A 23,697-nucleotide genomic window follows, 5' to 3' on the forward strand; every position below is an offset into this window, starting at 1 on the left:
GTAGAAAAAAGAGCCCATGGGGTATATTTATTGAAACTTATTTTTTATTTTTTTCTTTAAATCATGACTCTGGGGGTATTGAATTGATCTGATCTGATAAGCAGTGTTTGTGAAGAAATGAATCTGGAGAGTTTTCTTTTTCTTGCTATTTATTTACCTACTCTTCATTTATTTTCAGCACAATTAAGAGTCATTCTCTGCAATGTATTGAAATTTTATATAGGAGCTATGGAACGCATAGTCTCAGAATTTCTCCAAATTCTCTATGATGAAAGTCTGTGATACCCTTAACTAAAATCGGGCAAACTCGGTTGTTTTGATGTGCGTTATAGCTACCATGGCAACATGTCTTAAATGTAAAAGAAAAAAGACATTTTTAACATGCTAAGAATCCCATAGATTTTATCAAGGCTCAGTAAAGATTTAAAGTAGCTGAAAATATCAAATTTCCCGGCTGTTATCATGCCAACATAAAGAGATAGCAACTAAAATCTTTCAGAGATTTGTGTCAGGTACTAAGAATGGGTAACAATTTAACAAAATCACCATGCATTGCAAAGAAGTAAAAGTGGCTACAGAGAATGGCTCTTATTTTTTTCTTCGAGAACTTGTTTCAGAGGTACTTGTATTATTGCATATTTATATGAGAAGTTTATGTTTAAGTTTGATGCAGTCCTACTTTTGCCGATTAAATTGCTGAATAAAAATGAATAACAGGAAAAAAGATAATATCCGATCAGATCACGTGACGAAAATAAATCACTGATTAGTTTTTAGTAGCTTTAAATTTCCTTAAAGTATTTTGGGGAGAATAATTTTTACTCTATCCTTTCTCTATTCAAGCTCAAAAAGCAGGGAAATAACGTTCAAACTTTCAAATATTGAAGCTACTGTACATCTCTAATTAACACGTATATGCATCAATGAGATAAATGAGAACCTTTCCATGAAAATATATTAATTTACGAAATGTCATATTTTACTTATCATATACCCAGCCATGTACCTTGAAAAGTAAAAAAAGAAATGGAAGCCTGAGTTATTCGACTGAATAAAATTATTTTACAAAAATTATTCCCATTTGTAGTAGTTTGATATGCTCTAATTGTTTTCTCATTTATTATTATTTATGGTATCTTTTCAGTTATAGGGAATCTTAGTGTAACCTATCAATTAAAATCATGAAATTAACAAATTTTACAATTATTATGAATATAGAAAGGCATGTTTGTCATTAAAAGGGTTGGCTATCTTATATAGTACTAAAGGAGAAGAGGCAGATCTGACAATAAATACATTGCTATGTATCATATATAACAAATAAACCTGCAAAAATCTCTTAGTCGCAGAAATTAAATAATCCTTAACATATTTAAGGTACAAAAACGTGCGTTTTAATGTTTTAAGAACAGATGATACAAACAAAAAATAGATGCCTAGATTAATATATACTGTAAAACGAGAATATTTGGCGCACTACTAATTTTAGCGCCTTTGGCGCAAGAGCCCCTGAGCGCTAAAATTTATTGTGCGCTAAAGGATTTCTAAATATCATTTTTTGTATGTGTTCAAAGCTTTTACATAAGTACATCTAAACTGGAAAGCGTGATTACGTAATGTCAAAGGGTCATTGGATTTTATATACACACTAGCACTGCACATGTTCGGAAGACAGAAATTTCTGCCAAATTATAATTTAATTAAACTATTGTTACCCCGGTAGTTGTTACCCGATTATTATCATTAGCACCTTCAAAGTTTGGCTTCTCGGCGTGTCAGTCATCTATCGCCTCGAAGTAAACAATCATGGCGATTGAGCTTGCAGACAATACCTGATTAGAATTACTGTTTTATCTAAGATATTTTCTGTCGATGCATGCATTGTTTTAATGTGATTTAAATGAGTAAATACTCCATTTCTTTTAATTGAAAATAGAAATAAAATAAATTCTTTTAACATTGTACCACGCCCATGTGATAGCAACACGTACCGCAGTTAAGGTAATGAATGTTTACTGATATACGGGAATACTAATGTGTTTCCGTGCTTGACTAACCAAAAAGTCAAACACGGGTGCGGATAAAAAAACCAAAATGTAACATTTATGTATTTTACTGACAAGTGCAAGCGCTAAAATTTATTTGCGCCAATGCATTCCCACTTGCGTTTGCGCTAAAATACGTATGCGCCAAATTTTCTCGTTTTACAGTACATGGTTTATGTGCTGGCTTAATATCATTGCAAATGATGCAAATGATAAATTTTTCTAGAATATAAAGAAATCGTAAACCTTCAGTGATGTTTAAAAGTGTGTTCATCCTTATTAATCTTTACAAATATTTTCACTTTAAATTCCATTCTTATAAAAATTTGAATACAATTAAAATTAAAAATACGCGGTGAAAGTAATTCATTTTGTTCTTTTGAACATGACCATAGTTGTCATTTTCAAATTCTTTGACAAAAGTGTGTTTGTATCATCTGTCCTTAATACTTTCTTTATTTTCTTTTTCATAATGTTGATTAAAACAAGTATAACGTCTCATATTTCCGGAGAATAGAATAACTTTACAAAGTCACAAGATCGATAAAGTGCATTCTCCTGTATATTAAATAACAAAAAAGGTAGTCGAATAAAGCTAAAGATTTTCTTTTCAGTACACATGGACCGAAATAGTTAAATAGCCCAGCTCAGATAACATTCCGCCGACGGTAATCGTTAGCATAAAACGCATAAGGAGTCTCAGGTAAGACAATGCACTTCAGTTAATTTCTTACATGCTTTTTTATTGAATTGCAACATCTAAAAACAAAAAAAAAATTCTTCTTTTAATTAGCAATGTCAGTTAATGTAATTTGCAGAATCCAAAAAAATATATATATTTAGGGTCTTCTTTGCATTAGACAATAGTTTGCAACTTGGGAATTCTGTAGCACAATAAAAAATTCAGTCGGGCGCCTTTAAGCAATGTCCGTTTTATCTAGCTGGAATATTTATAAATTTACTTGAATTTGTGATGTCATTCAAATGATGCAAAAATTATGAAAAGTATCTGCTTGCTGTACATTTCACGGTTAAATGCACCTGACCTCATTTGATGAAACAATGGAAAATAAATATATTTATACTTTATACATTATCCCATTCTCTCTCTCTATATATATAAATATAAAGAGAGGGAGAAGGTGTTCATATGTTTCATGATACTCGATTACTTTTAGATTTATTTCTCTTCTTTTAGTTTCGTTTTTCCATGTTTTTTTTTATTCCATGAAAACTTATAAATAGAATAGATAGAAATCTATTTATGGAAACATCAAAATGTCTGCGATAGGCCGGATAAGGCATATTGTTGTAAGATAAATAATTATACTCTTATTTGACTTTTTGATAGGACAAAATTTCAGTTTCAATACGAATATACTAAGTCTACATAATAGTCTAATACGAGTACATCAAATCGTAACTTTGTTCATAAAAAAACTCAAAAACTTCATGTGCAAAGCTCTATGTGTTGTATTTCAATGTAATTTTTTTTAGCTGAAATGAAGATGCAATTCATGGTGCTTCTTGTCATTTTCTTAGAAACAGCAGTAAGTAAATAAAATTTTGTAAAATATCAATTTAATTTTTTTTTACATCAATTGTAGCTTTTTATTTCATTTTTCTTGTGCAAATTAATGTCTTTTAAGAATTAAAGATATACATGTAGATGATTTCATCTTTTCTTGTAATAAAGTAATGTATGTTTTATTTGCTCGTACATCATTCAAAGAAGTTTATATGTATTTATGTCTATTCGTACTAATAGGAGATAAAACTCGTAAAAACAACATGTCCAGCTTCGGTTCCAACAATTCGATATGTATCGTCCTGTCCCAGTAATGAAGAGGCATGGAAAATAGCCGAATCAAAAAAGAATTGCAAAAGTTTAGCTGATATTCAGAAATGTGTTGCAGATCCCTCTAAATTTAAGTATCACTGTCTTGTGAACAGCTATTTGAATGCAACTTTAGAAGTGTGTGCACCAATCCGGTTTGCCTCAGGTAATTATCAATAATAATAATAATAATAATGATAAATTCTAGATTTTGTTCAAAAGATGTGATGAATGATATTTAATACAACTGTATTGTAAATAAATTCATTCTTAATAGGTTACTGTGCCGATTTCAATACCCTGCAAATAAAAGTGACGGAAAATTATAATATTGACTGTACACAGCTAAATCCCGCATGTCCTCAAAGATATGTATCTACAGATATATATAAATGTAAGTTTCTTTGACCAAACAAATTATGCAAATGTCTCAATTAAAATAGCTAACAAAATGAATATTATATTTGTTATTTTAAGACCCATCCTGCTACAAACTGAATGAAAATCATGACACAACTGCAAATTCCACTCAATCAGCTGAATACAGCACAGTGACAGACTTTTCAACAACAACGTTTGTACACAACACTAAGGAAACGAGGTTTGTATCATAAGTATTGTAAATGGTAAAGATTGAAGCACACTTCTCAACATTATAGTCACAAATAAGTCCTTTGGATATAAGTTTGTTCTAAAATCTCAAAGAACAAACTCTACATTAAGATGTATTAGCTTAGTGTAATTTATTTTTTAAAAATTAAGCCATCCATTTACTAGATATTTTAACATTGTCAGATACACTTTTCAAATATAGTGAAGTATTTTAAAATACTCCTGCATTTAGTCTTGTCCAGATTTTTAAAAAGAGGGCTAGAAATAACTTCTAACTGCAAATAATTACTATTTGGTCCAGCCTAGTTTTTAACTTATTCCAAATAAAATATCCTGGCCTTCACGAAAATGGCGTTAAAAAGGTCAAAATGGCGATTCAAAATGGCAGACATCAAATTTTTCTAATGTTCTCTTAATGTCGTTCAAAAAAGAGAAACATTGTGTGAATATCTCACGGTGTGTAATGCAACTATGCGAATGATAATAGATTGTTTATATTATTACTTCAACTCAGAAAATTTAAATTAATTTTCTCTGATTTATTTGTCTATTGTTTCTGTATTCTGCTTTGTTCAGGATTTTACATTTGCAAATATCCATACACTGCAGATTTGTATTTTTCCTCTGCATCTCACTATTCGACAACTGAATGATGGTGCAGCTTTAAGATATAAGTCAAAATGGCGATTCAAAACGGCCGGTAATCATTTTTTTTCAAATTATTTCTTAGTGTTTAAGTAGGAGAAATTTTAAAGGATGAGTGGATATCTTACAGAGCGTAGTACAAAGATGAATGACAATAGAGCACTAATATTATTACTTTTATTCGGAAAATTTGATCGGTTTAATTTGAAATGTGTTTATTCGCTCAAAATGGCGATTCAAAATGACAAACACTCGAATTTCATAGAATTCTATAGTACTCACACTTCTTAATTCTGAGTCGTTTTGCAGAAATGAATTTATTATAATTTGTTTTTTTTAATTAATGAAATTATGTTCAAATGTTCCATTATAGTTTGAGGAAATTGTTGTTAATGACGTATGATTTTTATGTCTTTGTTTAATTACTTTTATTATTAAGATAAACTTCTGACATTTTTTCCCTAATCATCTTCCTATTCTACAAGTGCATGATGGTGCATCTGTAATTTACAATTCAAATTTTCGGAAGAATCTCTGCAGTGACCCATTCATAAGTTTGCAGCAAAGAACCAAGAACATCTATCACATCTGTTCGCTCAAAGTAATGTGAGGCTATCACTACACATGCCGAATCTTAAAACCACATACTGCCTTGCTTTGCATGCATATATAAAGAATGTGAAGCGTAATTTCTATTGAATAATTTTTTATGCATAAAAGTGGACACTGAGTATTTGTTGTGCAACTTAAAAATGATGTTTTTTGAAATCAGTTAATTTTCTTTCTCCTCAGTCTTCTATTGGCATGTACTACAATGAGTGAATTATATTCAATATACATGTATATATTTTCTGAAGCTCTGGAAAATACAGATTTATCGTTGGAACAATCGCAGGATTTAAAAAGGTTCCATTCACATTAGACAGTTGTCTACCTCTAGAAAGAATAAGCAATAGTAAATCAATGTATGACATGCTGGTATGATAGCCAGAGGTGCTAGAGGGTACTCAACAACAGTACTAGAGCACTGCTTGGAGTTCAAAAGACTGCTTCTTCACTCAGCGAAGAATTACTAAAGCAATATCACCACATTTCAATCTATCTTCAACCATCCAAAAAAATCTTCCCCTCCCTCCCTTCCAAAAACAGCGAGCACTAACAATGTTTTTAATAATGGTATATAGGAGGAGACGGGATATAGTTTTTTTTAGGTAAATCAAAGCTAAAAGCCAGAGGAATTTCTCTTGGTGCCCTTTTCTTCTGAGTTTAGCCGATTATATTGATTAATTCATTTTATGAGCAAACAAAAACATATTAGCAAAGTTTTATTTTTTTTGGAAATAGTTCAAAAAAAAACTATATTTGAGAGTTTCCAAATGTTTTCCTCATATTTGACCGTGTTCCAAAGCCTTTAAATCCCTTCCACCAAAAATCACCCCTGATTCGCTGTCATTATGAATTCGCACTTCCACGTCCCTCAAATCACCATCGAATATCACTGATAAATATGTTGTTAGGTTTCATCGAACCCTTTGTACAAGATTTTGAAATTAGCACTTGTAAGAGCTTAGTATTATCCCCCTAACATCTATTCCAGCTTTAAATGCTATATGTTTCAGTCTGTCTACGGAAGTTTGGTCTTTTCAACACTTAAAGTACAACACCTTTAGGCTCATATGTAAAAAGTATATATTTTGTGTCCCAAAACCGTGTACAAAAAGAGAAAATTCTCTGATTTTAAAGTATTTTGTGACCGTTTAGATTCGTTGTCTTTTGGGGTAGAAAGGTCATTCTAGCTATCCCTAGCTCTCTTTGGTTGTGGTCTATCATTTTATAAATCCTAAGTTTTGTTGCACAAGACCTTCCACATGAACATAAAACATTTAATTTTTCTACACTGGGCTAAAAATACTATTAGAATTTCCAACAACTGATATGATTTTAATTAGCAACCATCGAACTACAATGCTCACTCTTCTTTATGCTCGGGGAATACGAGCTTACATGTAAGTGGCATATTGTCCTTTAAACAGTAATTATTGTATATTGTTATACCTTTAGAAATTTGTTCCTATACAATTCTATCCGAAAAAAAGTCTAACATATTTAATGTTTTGCTGAGCGGGCATAAAAAAATCGATGTTGGACCGCTGAGTGAGATGTTGGACCGCTTACGTCACAGAATGGGCGGTGCTTAATCTCATTTTCATTCGCTGGTGTTAAACATGGAAAGATTTGATGTTACATCACGGAATAAAGTACAAAATACATGTAAATTAAAAAATATATAAAATAAAATAAAATGAAAGGTATAACAAAACATTTATTGACTGAGTTCTCGGGCAAAATGAGTTTTGTCGGACCCTCGAACCAAACTGTCTGCCTTCGGCCTACGGCCTCAGGCAGACAGTTTGGTTCTTGGGTCCGACGAAACGCATGTTGCCCTTGAACTCAGTCAATAAATGTATATTATTAACTTTTTTACATAGAAAAACACATGGTGAGACAGGTAATAATTAAAAATGATTTCGGAATTATCGACAAAAGTAATTATATAAAGACATGCAGTAAAAACAATATCCTCCAACTTTAATTGAACATTAGAACATTATTCTATCAATTAAAAAAGATGTAATAAATTTATTCTCTGCAAAACGACTCAGAATTAAGAAGTGTGAGTATTCTAAGGAATTCGTCATTTTGAACCGCCATTTTGAGCTAATTAACACACATAAAATTTAAACGATCGAATTTCTCGAATAAAAGTGATAATATTAGTGCTCTATTGTCATTTTAGTTGTTGTACTACGCTCAGTAAGATATTCATAAATCCTTTCTCCCATTTGAACATTAAGAAATAATTTGAAAAAAATGAATATTCGCCGTTTTGAATCGCCATTTTGACTTATAACTAAAAGCTGCACCATCATTCAGTTGTCGAATAGTGAGATGCAGAGGAAAAATACAATTCTGCAGTGTATGGATTTTTGCAAATGTAAAATCCTGAACAAAGCAGAATACTGAAACAATAGACAAATAAATCAGAGAAAATTACATTCGAATTAAATGTAGAAACGACTAAATTTTCTGAGTTAAAGTAATAACATTACCAATCTATTATAATGTTCATAGTTGCATTACACACTGTGAGATAATCACACATTACATGTATATTTTTGTTTGAATGTTTTGAAAAGAACATTAGAAAAATTTGACGCCATTTTCATGAAGGCCAGCATATTTTCGGATTCAGCATAATCGAAATAGGTTAATAAACTTCGCTGGACCAAATAATGATTATTTGCCGTTAGAAGTATTTTCCTATAAATCTGACCGGACTAATTTAAATGTTTTATGTAAATGCATGATGTGTTTATTTCAGGTCCTTTTACATTGCTGTAGTTGTATTGGGTGTTCTGTTATTTATTGCTTTTTTCATCGGTGTTTCTCTTGCTGTCTACAAATTTCGCAAAAAATTCATATGTAAGTAATCCAGAAAAAATATCGCAGAAAAAAATATTTAAAAAATCATGAAATATGTCGGTATAGTTTTTAATCTAACTTCACCCAATATGCAATACATTGTTCTTTTTTAGAACTCTATTTACTGTGTGCGTTAACCCCCACCCTCAAAATTGCTGAAGAAAAAAAATAACTACAACTAATAAAATATATTTTTTTCATTCCATGGCTTCATATATTGTATAATATCATAATACTACATACACTTTTTAAACAATTTACAGTCCACCGAATGTCAAAGAACCCTTTAGATGATACAGGTGAGCCGATTTAAGTAAATGCTGCTTTAATTGTTGTCTAACGCATGGCTTTCGCTTTGGGCCATATGAGACATATGTCCTGGAGATAACAAAATTTTTGTCTTGAACCTTATTTATTAATCCCCTACCGGTGAAACCGGAGAGGACCATATGTTTCCTCTGCGTCTGTCCGTCCGACCGTCTGTATTTCCGTCTGTCCGTCTAGCTGTACGTCCCCGTCTGTCTGTCAGTCTGTTGCACATGGTTTTCCGCACTTTTTTCCTAAACACTGACAGATATTGAGCTGATTTTTGGTACGTTGATGTATCTTGATGGACTACAGATCTAATTTGAATACCGTTCCACTTCAATGATTTTTAATGGAAATACGGCCTCTTCAATGTTTCAGGCATTTCCGCACTTTTTTAAACGCTTGCAGATATTGAGCTGATTTTCAGTATGAGACTCACCCAGCTAAGTTAAGGCTGCCGGTAAAATATCAAACAGTTTAAACTGTAGTTACTTCTCTGAACTACCTAGATATGACGTCATAATAGCATATGACGTCAAGTCACTGCATACTTGTGCTGACATGACGGGGAAAGTGTCATAATCATTACATAGCATGTAGATTTAATTTGGAGACTTTTTGTTAAATTCAAATGTACAGTGTAAGGATTGTATTTTAAGCTCAAGTGTGTTGTTATGACTTGAACATTTAAAATTTAAAAATATCCTTATTCCTTGTCCGATATGCACATATTCAAACAGTAGCAAAAAATATGTGTGAAACGCTCCACCTTACACGTCCGTAGACAGAGTTGAAATTTATGAATCGTGTATATATTGGACTGGCACGGGGGATTGTGTGTAGTTTAGCCATTTTTGTATAAATCGCGATGAATTAAGAGTGGAAAATACGCAAGTGAGCAAGTTGAATTTCTCGTAAAATATTTCTAAACGAGAAGAAGCTAAACCTGCCCACAGCACTTTCTATATACAGGAGATCACGATGAATTGATCTATGTAACAAACTCTGTACAATATTTTTGCTTTGCACTTGCGCTGAAGCGATTTTTGAGCAACTATTAGGAATTTCATAAATCTCCGTCATGTGTTCAATATAGTCATGTGTCATCACAAAAATGCGTTAAAATAAAACCTGATTATTCTATTATTTTAAGTTGACTACAATTTCAAACAAGGATTACATATCAAAATTAATATCTAGCACAAAGTATAATGTATATTTTCAAAGCATTGTAAGCCTTCGGACAGTCTTATCATTACTGCGTTACCTTCATTATTTATAGACCACGTTTATATTTCGTTCTGTTTAATTGATTTTTTAAAGAATTGTGGTATTTTTTAAATTGTATAATAGGGTTCATTATAGGGTTCGTGATGCAATAAATTTATGTCGTGATGCACTAAATTCATGTTCTAAACGAGATTGTCATGAATTGAAACTTGCTAGATACCTTGATTACGCTTATTATGTTAAGGCAGCATATGGACCAGAATTCGGCACATTAACACTTTTTTATAATTATGTAACTCTAATAAATTGGAAAAGTCAAGCATAAAACTTTTGTGTAATTATGTATTCTATAAATGCATTCATCCTTTGCTACATATTTTTTTTTATTTTTGTCCTTGGTTTCTTTTTTCATTTCATTCACTGTTTATTGTAGATGCCATGGTAAAATTTTTTAATGATGATGCAGAAGAAGCAAAACCAGAAACATACCTCACAGGTTTAGTGTTAAAGTTTAACAACATTCCATTGTTTTAGAAACTGTATCAGTTTTAATATGGGTCAAATTTTATCAAAACGATATGTGCTGCATTTATGAGGATTTGATTTTGCTGTTAAAATGTGCCGTCAAGATCAATTTGTATTTAATTTTAATCTTTATAGTGAGTTTAACTCAAAGAAAGTATTTAATTGATTGAGAAATGATTTCTGTGCAATTGAATGAAAGAATTATAAAATAAATCAATGTTGTATAGGACAATAAAAAAGTAACTTTGCATCAATCTAAGCACATAAATGGTTCTTCCATCCCAACGACAGAAGCATAGTTTTAAAGGTGACCAACAATATTTGGCTCAACAACTCCCCACGTAAAGAATATTCTCCCTTAGATAATAGTATACTATGTATAAATTACCAAATTAGAATGCAAATTTAGTTTGTAACAGGCATCTCTTTAAAAATCAAACAAAACTTCTGTTCAAAACATATTTAATTCATAAATTACTTGTCAATGTTTATACAGAATAATACAAAACAAAAGGTTAATGGTAACATACGAAAAACAAAGATTTTCCATGAAAAATGTTTTACGTCTATATCAGATTGATTAAACATAATTTGTTGACAATTAAACTACCTATTTTCTTTCATTATAGATATCCTAGAGGATAATATTGAAGAAAAGGGGTTTGAGCAGGGGGAAGATGATGTTGGGAACAAATATTACACACTTGTTCCGTGAGTAAAATTACTTTGGGGTTTCCATATTTTTTTCATATTTGTTTTAATTTAATCGAAAATTGTCATCAGAGTTTACGATCTAAGCGTAATAAATGTAAAAAAAAATGTAAAACAATTCTCTTTCTTTAAGGAAAGACAAAAGTGACATAACAGATGAAGAGGAAGGCAAAAATGGTTTGAATTTCATTCACATTAATATGGTGGGGACCCTGAAGTCCGCACATAAAATATATAAGCGAGGTTAAAACGATTGCCATGAGCTTATGTCAAGCTACGCAGAGTTATGTTCAAAATACGATGTAGTAACGATATCGACACATTACTTTTTTATAGTTTACTACAATATTTCTCTATTTTTGTGTGTCTATTACAATACTTCCTGTCAGTATCCACGAAAATGCATCAAATCATGTTTGTCCAAAGAATTATGGTTTCCATCCTTGATATTATCAATTTCAGTTAAGTGTGCACTTTTGCATTACGTCACAACCTACGATGACAGCTGCGCTCAAGATAAATAGTACAACTAAAAGCCTCCAAACCGCAAGTTAACGACTGGGAGTTTCTTCTAACCCCTAATTGGTTGCTCGTGCAACAAACAATTTCCGTGTCCTCTGTTGATAAAATGAGTCGACCAATCACGGGGCAGGGCCTTGAATGGTTTACGTTGGATGCATTTCTTGAAAAAGATTGTTACATAATGCAGAGCGGCACACTTAACTTACGAGTAACTGAAATTAATAATATTGTGTTTTTAACATGTGTTACTTAAAAACACTTTTTATCACTTTAATAAAACAAAGATTGTACCTGCCTTTGATATCGACGATATAGTACCGATATATAAATCATGACTGTAATAAACATATTACATTACCAACCTTTACCCGAAACAAAACATTTTTTTAACATATCTCAAGACTATATCTTCAGTGTTTCTTCATGCAACGCTTGTGTATATTTTCTTTCTGACAGAAAAATTTTCTGTACTCTCGATATCAACGGTATCGTATTGATATCGAATCGTGATTGTTAAAACATATTTAACAACTTTCTTCCCTAACCCAACATCTTACTCTGAACCTAATCCAAAAAATACTAGAGTTACAATCCCTAACCCTTTTTAATCATAAATTATTTTCATATTCATACCAATAATGAATCAATTTTGACTTCGTAAATTTATGTTATACTTCATTGTGAAAATAAATTGTACATATAGGATCAATATCGATACGATATTGACATGGTATTGTCGATATCAACTACATCAACATAGCAAAAATACTCACGTATAGTAAAATGTATTTCCATTAATAGCACTAATCATGATCGATACGATATCAACATAATGTTGTCAATATCCTTGATGTAAACATCGAATTGCTCTTGGACATGTTTTGGCATGCATGAGCAAGAATGCTAGTGAGAATCATCAGTGGGCGTGCTTTCCAAGCTTAACATTCACGTGTTAGAGCAGAGCGTAAAACGCTATCTGGTGAGAGAATCGACATTTGAATTAATCTAAGCCTTTAGATCATTTTGCTCTTTTTGAATTACACCAGAAGAGCTGATGCAATTTTAATGTTTCCATCGTCCGTCTGTCTTAAAACAATTTTCTTCGAACAGTTTTGGTCTGATTTCAATATACAACTTGGCACACAAGTACACTACACTACGATACATAGTTCTCTGTATATGTCTTTGATTCGATTAACGCGGTGTTGTCATGGGTACTAAAAATAGACATTTCTGTAAAATGCATTCAATATGCAACTCTTTCTACAGTTTTAGTCTGATTTCAATATAATTTGGCGCACAAGTAGATTACAATAAGATACAACATTCTTTGAATTAGTTTTTGACTTCGATGAACGGTGTTGCCATGGATACTGAAATAGAAACTTTTGCGAAATAATTTAGAAAAGCTATTCTTCTTATAAATTTAATCTGATTATAATATTTTGCTGCATGTAAGCAGACTACACTAAGATAAAAACATGACTGTACTAGTAATTGTTTTATTGGGTTTCTTATTATTATTTTGATGAATGATGTTCAGGGTTCTCCACATTAGAAAATTCACTATGAAGGAAGCTGCGTGAAGGCCAAATGTGTCCAAAAACACAAATGCGTTTTAGACTTCCTAATCTTCATTAATCAATGATTGGTTTTACTTTTTTTAAACTTACCCACTACAACACAAAAAGAACACTTCTTAAACATGTTAAAGTTAGGAAAATACTAATTAGGGATTTATCCCGTATCTTACTTCAAAAATATACCAAAAATTGTCCAGTAAGCATGGCAATATTTTTTCAGAAATTAATAATTATAAGAATTGTAGCCTGTTACATACATGACATATGAAATGTTTGTTTTTTTTTCTTCAATATGACCATAACTGATGAATTGGTAGTATTTTTAAGTTAACACACAAAGGAACATTTGGACCTGTCACCAGTGTCCTTTTTATCTAAACATTTTATTTTTCTAGATATTGCATTTTTCATCAAGTTTTGTTTACTTCTCCACGTTATATATACTTAGTGCTAAAAATAGCGCCACGCGACGTTTCATAACAAAGAGAAGTAACTTTAAAACTAAGACTAAGACGGCGATTAAAACTAAGACGGTGATTGAAACGTAGGTACTATGCATATTTTATCAAAAAGATAAAGTTAAAGCTTAAAAAACAGAGCATGGGAAATTTATTAAATACAAAGAAATAAGAAATTGTTACAGAGTATTTTTTTCTCGCGTAGCAACTTGAAACGCATGCATTACGATTATCAATCAATTAATTGTCAACCTTTATAAACCCGTTATCTAATCATGCAGTGAACATGTTGAAGTTTCCAAAAATTATTTACATGTGTACAGGACAATAAACTTTCCAAAAATTGATCATTTGATCAGCTAATTGACTCTCCATTGATTGTCACACTTCACAGCATCATATGAGTCGCTGATTAACGACGTGTTTGTTTAGCACAGTCCACTTACCTTCGAGGCATGCCAGGTGCATGGCAGTCGTAGCATAAACACAATTAAATACTCAAGTCATTAAAAAAGTAGGTGTCAGGATTTAAATGCAACAAAATTTAACCATGGCGGCTACTGATTTTAACCATGGTGCAGCTCGTTTAACCATGGAGCACGACAATGGAAATTAAAATTGGAACAACATAGGACCAATGCACAGAAAAGCCCATCATATACTGTTAAAAGATTGTTACGGTTGCATTACAAACAGTTTTCACGTTATGATGGAAACAAGCTTCACCCATTCTCAATATAAGGGCACAAATGCCTCTCTGATTTTTTAAAAAATGAAGTTCAAGAAAACAATTTTTCTATCAATTATCTTTGAAAGAATGTATCTGAAGATTTTGTTTCCAGATTTTTTTTCATCAAATTATAATACATGGAATAATGACAAGACGATAAAGCAGAGGGTGATTTTATTCAGAAATGTCGCTTGAAATGTACGTTACTCTTACTTCAATGTCCAAAAAGATATGTAAAAAAAAAATGTAGTCATTAAAATCACAATTGGAATAGCTCATCTTAACACCAGCACATCTTACCAACTCTGTCAGCAACATATTTTCTCGGCATACGAACGTGCGTTTGATTTTTCCTTTCAAAAGACAATGGTTACTTTTTAATCCAGATGTATAAAAACATTTTTTTAATATATGCTTTAAATTCTTCTCTCTGTTTTGTTTAGAGCGATCAGTTTGGAATCTTGTCATTTTTCATAGATACTGGAACCTAACATGTACATGTAGAAAAATTCTATTTTGTAGTTACTATCTTTTTTAACATATATCCATGCCAATTTAGAAAACTACGTAAATGTAACGTACATTTCAAGATATATTTCTGTTTAATAAAAAGCTTAAAATTCATCTGAAAATTCATTGTTTTGATTCAGTTATTTAAAAAAAAGATTCTCTATGTAATCACATTGTGTTATATGTAGCAAACACCACTATAAAGATACGATTGCCTCAGAATATGAGTAGGTAACGTACATTTCAAGCTTGTAATAATATGTAAATTAGTAATAAGAAAATTTTGAAAAAAAAGCAATTATTGACATAAAATTCATTTCAATGAAGCGTTTTAAGGCAGTAATGTAAGAAATCATAATGTAACAAACGAGGTTATTTGTCATTAACTACATGAATGTCACGTCACTTCGGTAACGTTCATTTCACATATTATTGGAGAGTCCCCTCCACCTCAGTTCATTACCATTCTTTTGTGCTGTTTCGCTGAAATTGACACCGGTCGTAGCCTAGTTACTTCTACCTGTGTGCAAGGGTACAGACAAAAAAATATAAGAGTCAGACGTATTTTGCTATGATCTAACATATGCTCGTGTTTGGCCATTGAAACTGAACATAAATCTATTCCGAATATATCCATCGACAGTATGTAAACAATTTCATTTAGTATGTTGCAACATCGTTTTTCAAAACACAAACATACGTGCTTTTCAGCAGATCTGGAAAAATATAACCCAAAATGCAATGATTCAAACAAAACTGAGTATTGTGTGCCTTTCAGTATTTGAAATGTACGTGACCGTCTTGTGTTCTGGGTTTAGGCCTATTTGTTTTGTTGTTCTTTTTTTTCAATTTTTTGTTTCTTTTTTTTTTTTACCAATTATAAGCCTATACATACCTTGTTTAAATTATCAACAACAATTAAATTATAATATTGACGAAAAGTCGCATATTAAAAGTAAACAAACTGCAATAAGGTTGCCAAAGATGAATTTAAGACACTTAGAAATAAATTTTGTAGCATGTGGTAACAGTCTAAAACATTTACGAGGATTGGGGGTGCATTTAGATGGATTTATGTGGCCAGTTGTCAAATGGATTGTAACGATAATTTTGTTTCGCTCGTGTAAACGCAATTCATTGACTAAATTTAAAAAAAATGTCAGTTAGAAATACGTGAAATGTACGTTACCATACGTAACGTACATTTCAAATATAAAAATCAATTCTCTTCCACAAGCATACGTTAGACACGCAATATATTGATACTATTTGAACTTGCATATCATAAGAAATGCATCATACAGGTTTCGTATTCAGAAATATATACCAGGTATCAAAATTATTTTACATATAATTGACCTTAATATATTTTTTTTCCTCAGCAGAAACGTTTCTTTTCATTAATTTTGGGATTTAGCCGACCTCCGACCTTTGAAACTTTCCTTTGTGTACACATTCGACTGTGTGAAAGTATGAGAATACATGAAAATTCGTGCGAGATTCACTTAATTCGAATTTCATGGTAACGTACATTTCAGTAACGTACATTTCAAATGATCACTTTTCATGTAAAAAATAATTTTTAATTGTGTTAATCAAATCGTCTTTGCCAGTTTACAGGGTACAAGGGGTTGCTTATTCAGAGTCGTCTCATATTTTCTTCTTAATATATATTCTTAATGGAAAAATATAGGTAACGTACATTTCTTTCTTATCTCTACGATTGAAAATGTCTTTCATTCCGTAAACACATTTAAAAAAGTTGCTCAAATTGTTCAATTTCATGTTACATTATCTAAGTAGGAGTAATTAATCTATTGAAATCTCAAATTTAGCCCATCAATAAGTAAAGGAGAACAAAACTATCAGGTGTATAATCTTTGTGTTTGCTTTTAATGTGGTTGAAATAAAATTAAGCGACAGGGACATTGCACAATAAAAATTATTTATTATCACAAAGAAAATGTATTTATTGTTATGAAAAGAAATATATATGATACAAGGTTTAACTTATCAGAAAATTTTTACTTAAGAATCAAAACTATATATTACACAGAGGGGATTCAGAATAATATTTGCCTCGGCGACAGTAACGTACATTTCAAATAGGCTACTATATTTGAATTTGGAACTCCTTAAAAACCCTTTCAGATTGATAATTATATGAATTCTTATTCATTGTTATATGACTATTTATAATGTTGATTTAAAAATTACTTCAGTGGTATTTCTTTCAAATGAAAATGAGGCGACATTATTTGAGCCCTTATATTGAGAATGGGTGGCTTATGCTTTTTTTTTTAAAAAAGCATAAGCTTGTTGTCATCATAACGTGTAAACTATATATAAATACCAAGTAGTTCTTTGTACTTCATATTAGAACTATATATGGACTTTCAAGCCAATATATTCAAATTTCCTGATCTGTCCGCAAAATATTATATCAGGCTTTTCAAAAGAACCTAAAATCTACAATTCTCCCCAGAAACAATCCTACCTTAACTATGGGATATTTTTCTATATGGTAAAGTTATGGAAACACCAAAAAAAAATATCTAAAGAACTATTAACTGTGTATTTTGGCAAAAAAGGCAAAGTCAAGTAAATATCTTGTTATATTAAAGACTTTTAAGAAGTCAAAAGATTTTTCATAAAATTTTAGCGAATTTTGGGCCATGAAAACTGTATGCTGGTTGCCATGGTAACCATGCATGGGCCATTGTTATCATTTAATATGATTTTCTAAGAAGATCTGAAGCTCGCTAGTCGGAAAAAAAGAAACGGGCGATTAGAGATACAGTGCCACTGTGCAAAGTGAAAAAAAGATGTAGAGTATCTATATTGTACAAAAAATTTGCTCCGTGTCTTGAATTATTTCTCCGTATGCCAATTATAAAGTTGATACCTCCAAATCTTACTTAACCTGTCTTTCTAACAATGAATAACTACTTACACAATAAAATATTGCCAAAAAGCACGCTTAATAGCCCTTCTGAGCCTGCAACTGGGACAGCGCATCCCAAATGTCGCCTGTTTATACTGCCACTTCGGTTAAAAAAACATTTCGGTCAAGCTTACTTCGTGCATGACATGTATTTTTCATGTATATATGAGGTATTGTTCAGAAGCAGTATGCAAAAAAATGTATGGAACATGTACATGATAAAGGTTTGAAATAAACATATATTTATTGAGTGTGATTTTACCTCTCTGGTTGTCCACCCCAATTTTTTTTTTCAGACCAGATACATGTAGTTATCGTTTTGCAGCCAATAATCCCCTTATATTATATGTCATCAAATGTTAAAGTGACTTTAAATATTGGACTTCTATGTGAAATAAAGTAATTACTTACTATAATATATCAAAGCATGCTTAAACAGTAATTTGAACAAATGTTAATTTTATACTTGTAGTGCCTATTGCAGAAAACGCTACTGAGTTGCTGGTATCTTCCAACGAAGGTAATTCTAATATCACATGGTGCTATCTATATAAATACTTAGTACTTAATTGTGTTGCAATATTAAATTCTTAAATTCTGAAAAAAGTATATGCTGGATCAAGAAGTATAATATGAAGGGTGATCAAAAAGTTCGCGAACTACCTTTACATCTACAAAATCAAATTCAAAATAAAATGAAAAAATATAGCAAAACCCGAGTTCTATAAATAGCATATTTTGAATAATGTTTTGCTCCTTGCTTGTGGCGTCACAATCTGAAGATGACGTCAATATGTAGATGACTTGTGACAAAAAATGGTTGAAACAGTCGTACTTGAGCAACTAACGGCAGTAAAGTTTTAGATGTATCTTTGAAATCTCTTTCCTGTAGCCTATATCAATTTGTACATAGTTAAATAATACAAAAGACGTCATAGAAATTATATCAATGATTGACTAAATGATGATTTTAGGGAAGGAAGGGAGATGATAAAAATGATATTGTTCTGTTGCCTAGTGAAAACAAGCTGGGAAAGAGATATTTTTAGCTAAGCATTCAGATTTATATAAAGTCACCAATTTACAGTTTAAAAAATAGTGAAATATGTTCGTAAAAATATAATAATTAAACACCTAATATATAGTTTACTTTAGATTCTACACATACTGTAAACGTATTATATTTGGTTTTGTATTCATTTGAGCGTTTTGGGCGGAGAGAAACTTACGATAATTCAAGTACAACGCTAAATGTCTTGTACTTATATAAATAAGTAAAAACATAAAGAAATGCGCTAAATCAAATCTACGCCTACTTGTTCAAAAATCAATTTTCGCCAAATATCGTACACGCTAAATGTTATACATTTACAGTATTAGATATGATAAAAAAAAAAAAAAAAAAGAGGCGCCCGTACTTTATCCACACTGAATAAACGACTCTCCCAAGCAGTGGACTTGGATTTTGATGGTTGTCATGCTCATTCTAGGAAAGTATTTTCCTATCCAGTCATCTTGTTGCTGAGATTGGGCCATTTCTGACAAATTTACTGTTCTTATTCATGTTATTATGAAAGTTTTCATGCATGGAAAGAAATATAAGACTTAGAAATATCTTATAGATCACATGTTTCGTGCTTGGACAGAACCATGGCAGATGTGCATTTAAATCAGAGATGATTGAATTGAAACATGTACAACGAATACTGAAGCTAAATATTGTTTTTTTTATGACAGTTATTAATTTATTCGCGAAAATTTTTTATCACCCCTCGTGTGTTATTTTAGTACCTTTAAAAACTAAAAACTAAAAATTATAAACCTTTCAGAAAGAAATGACACTATTCATATATAAATTATCAAAAATAGCCAGTTAAAAATTAACAAGAAATGATAAGTGTAATCACTTTTGCTTGATATCTAGTAATTTTTGCTTGATGTCTAATGCTTTCTTCTCATTTCATGAGATACTGAACTACGTTCATTTCCTGAAATATTCCAAGATATCTACATAAAAACTCTTTACCTTGTTATTTCAAAGGGATTTCAAAATATTGTTTATTTTAAATTCTCTTAAAATTGTTTACATCTTTAATTGTTGTAATATTTTCCCTTTTAAGAATCTACAAAAAAATTTCTTGAGAATGCCGTATCTGCAGATAAATTCTACGAAGAGACAAAAGTATACAAAAAAGTCGAAAATGTATTCACAACAAATAATGTAGTCATACTGACAGGACCTCCAGGATTCGGAAAGACGCAGACAGCCATCCACCTGATGATGCCTCTCAGGAAGGACTGGGTAATTCGTAAAGTGGAAAATTATTTTGAACTAAACTACATCGAACGTGCAAAAAACACAGTTATTTTCATAGATAACATATTCTATGGTAAATCAAATGAATTCACAAAATGGATGAAACCTCTTGCTAAGCTTAACACGATTATAAGAGGCATGGAAAGAAAAAATACAAAATCAGAAGAAAACAAAGGAGGTGAGAAAATGGAAGAAATAAAAAGAGAATGTGAAATAAAAGATGAAATAAAAGAAGATGGTACAAAAGACCAAAATAAATGTAGGAGAATAAAAGTCATCATTACGGCTAGATCTGATAAAGTTGAAGAGGCCTGTGAATTAATGAAGAAAAGGGCAATATTCAGGGAGGACTGTATCGTAAATTTGTCACAATATGAATTGGAAAATGAGGAGAAAAAAAGAATTCTGACAAAACAATTCACATTTGCAAACGAAAAAAAGAAGATTGAAATTCCAGATTTCAAAGATCTTTTCTGGGACTGGGAAAAAGTCTTAAAATCTAAAGCACACATCGGTTTTCCTTTGTGTGCTCATTTATTTGCATTTGAAGAGGCATTTCGAAAAAAAGGAGAAGATTTCTTTTCGACGCCGACGCAAATAGTTTTAAGGCAAATTGAAGATGTTGTTCAGAATGACAAAACTAACAGAGTAAAAACTTTACTCCTTTTTTTACTTCTTATTGAAATACATAATAGAAATAAAGATCAGAAGCTTAAGTCTTCGCAGGACATCATCAAGAACGAAAAAGATTGTGCCGATTTTCTAAAAAAGACTTGTAGACTTGGTGAACATTTTCACCCCCTTAACTTTAAAAAATTACCTAACATTGCTGCGGATTTAACCTGGTCTTTATTGCGCAAAACAGGAGAAAATTCCTTTCAATTCATTCATCAGAGCGTTTTCGATGCAGTAGAAACTTACATTTTCCGGTCGTTTCCAAATAAATCAATTGCTCTTCTTCCATTGGATGTTATAGAGGAACAAACAAATGACAAAGAAGGGATCACCTGGATGAAAGATGAGCATTTTAGATATTTGGCCAAAAGGTTTATTGCCGAGATTAAATGCGGAAAGAGTTCGCATATCTGCAAATGTGATATTTTAAAAAGGTCAGAATTTATTCAGTTTTTTTGTGAGGAAGTCTCGATACTTGATGAAAGAGGTCTAATTGATTTGTTAACTGCAAAAAGTGTGGCATCACCTCAACTTCCAATAATTTTCTGGTTGGGACGCAGTGAGAGTACACAACTATTTCAAAATCTTATTTCAATTATGGAACAAAAAACCCATGAAAAAATTGACTCCGTTGATCATATTTATTATTTTTTATTTGGAGAATGCACAAAAGGTGAAAGCCCCGAATCTATATTTACCGATGACAAATGTAGAGACATAAAAAAATCAGTTTTGACCTTTAAAGATAAAACAAGGAATACTATTCTTCATATTCTGATTCAGTCTAAGATGGTGGAAGACGACCTTGCAACCAAAATTCTCAAACAATTGACACATGAAGAAAAAGACAATGTAGATATCAATGCCAAGAACAGAGACCGGAAAACTCCGTTGATGCTTGCCGTAACTTGGCCCCTCAGTCGGAAGCATGTCATTGAAGAATTGGTCAAGCACGACTGTGATGTTAAAAGTACAGATCGTAAAGAGAATTCCGTTTTTCATTACTGTGTTGATGCAGATACTGATGACTTGACTTGTGCAAATGTGATAAATACCCTTTTAAGCACCAAAGAAAAATTACTCGTAGATCTTTCTACAGACAACACTGATGGTTTAACTCCTTTGAATTTAGCTTGTAGAAACACTAGAAATAGTAGAATTTTAAGCATATGTAGCCTACTTCATTGCGGTGATTCTTCCAAGCAAGAAGACAATACACAAAATGAAAAGACGCATTTCCCTTCTAAAAATGAAAAGAAGAGAGTGGGAAAGGTAAATTATTCATATGAGCAGGTAAACAAAATAGACAGCGAAGGGAGGAATCCCATTTTTAATGCTGTTTCGTGCTTCACAGTAGAAGATGAATTAGTGGAGATGGAGCGGTTACTTCGAGTTTGTATATTGTTGCTATATGGAGCTGACCCACACGTCAAGAGTGATGACGGAGATAAATCTGCTGTTACATTTTGCATGGAAAAATCCTACAGCGACCTGGAAGAAATTATGGCATCAATTAAAAATACCAGTAAAAATGAAAAGAAATCGACAGAATCTCTTATGATCGATGCTATAACAAAAGGGTTAAAGCGACTTTCAAAAAATCATGCCATTGGTGACCATATCGAAATAACGATGAAGTTTTCAAACAACATCCAAATATCAGAGGAACTGAAGAACGTTCTTTCAAAAGCTGTGCAGTACATGGCAAAAGCACAGTTTAACCAGAACTCAGAAAAGTAAACTTTGAAGCACTGTTTCCAGTACTTTTGTCACATTGACTGTTATTAAGGCACTTTTAAGGCCTGTGTTTAAAACTGAATTGTTCGTTATTTGGTAGTCTCTCAAGATCAATGAAAATTATACAATAGTTTCAAGCCTCAACTTTTCGATTATTATTTAATTACAAATTTTATATTTAAGAACATCATAATATTTAAACCTTGTTTGCGTCATTATATTATATTTTTTACTATGAAGCTCAGCATTTTAGTCCTCGATAACGTAAAATAAGAAGAGTGTGGAGTCAGAAGTCGTCAATAAAATGCATCTTTCGTTTCATTTATTTTGAGATATTACAAATGTTTTTGATACTGTTAATGAATGAGACCCATCACTTCGGTTAAAAAAAAAATTTTCTTGACATTTATATGTAGATTTCATGCGAAAATGAAATTTATAATTATGTCTAGATATTTTTTATGAGTGCATGGCAAACATGTGAGTAGACATGCAACACTCTTGAAAGAAGTTTGTTACTTCAAGTTTTAAGGATAATTGAAAGAAAGATAATAATAATAAAGATATTATATTTCAAAATGAAAGAATTATTATCAAATCCGTGTATTAAAGAGAAATTATACAAAACATATAATAGTGATAATAAAAGAAATATTCTAAATATCGTATAATTGCGTTAATCAGGTCTTGAAAATAATCCGCGAATTTATTCATGCTCATTTTAAAATTTATCTTTTATCAAATTTTCTTCCATTTTTTTTTAATACTAATATATATATACAGTACCAAAACAAGATTATTAATAAAGTTATATGTTATTTGAA

General features: G+C 31.3%; 1 protein-coding gene across 1 annotated transcript; it reads left to right on the forward strand.

Annotated features, from left to right (window-relative positions):
- The first annotated feature begins 2,664 nt into the window (after positions 1 to 2,664).
- Positions 2,665 to 22,926, forward strand: LOC134247118 (uncharacterized). The gene is made up of 12 exons (XM_062729459.1): positions 2,665 to 2,748; positions 3,543 to 3,595; positions 3,814 to 4,048; positions 4,160 to 4,276; positions 4,360 to 4,483; positions 8,522 to 8,622; positions 8,886 to 8,921; positions 10,595 to 10,657; positions 11,316 to 11,397; positions 11,531 to 11,574; positions 18,617 to 18,664; positions 20,265 to 22,926. Exons 2-12 carry the CDS (start codon positions 3,548 to 3,550, stop codon positions 22,874 to 22,876), a joined length of 3,510 nt encoding a protein of 1,169 aa, XP_062585443.1. The 5' UTR covers positions 2,665 to 2,748; positions 3,543 to 3,547; the 3' UTR covers positions 22,877 to 22,926.
- Positions 22,927 to 23,697: the final 771 nt, after the last annotated feature.

Source organism: Saccostrea cucullata, unplaced genomic scaffold (assembly GCF_032062105.1).
Source record: "Saccostrea cucullata isolate Sc308-1 unplaced genomic scaffold, CSIRO_AGI_Scuc_v1 ctg927, whole genome shotgun sequence".
NCBI classification, from domain to species: domain Eukaryota; kingdom Metazoa; phylum Mollusca; class Bivalvia; order Ostreida; family Ostreidae; genus Saccostrea; species Saccostrea cuccullata.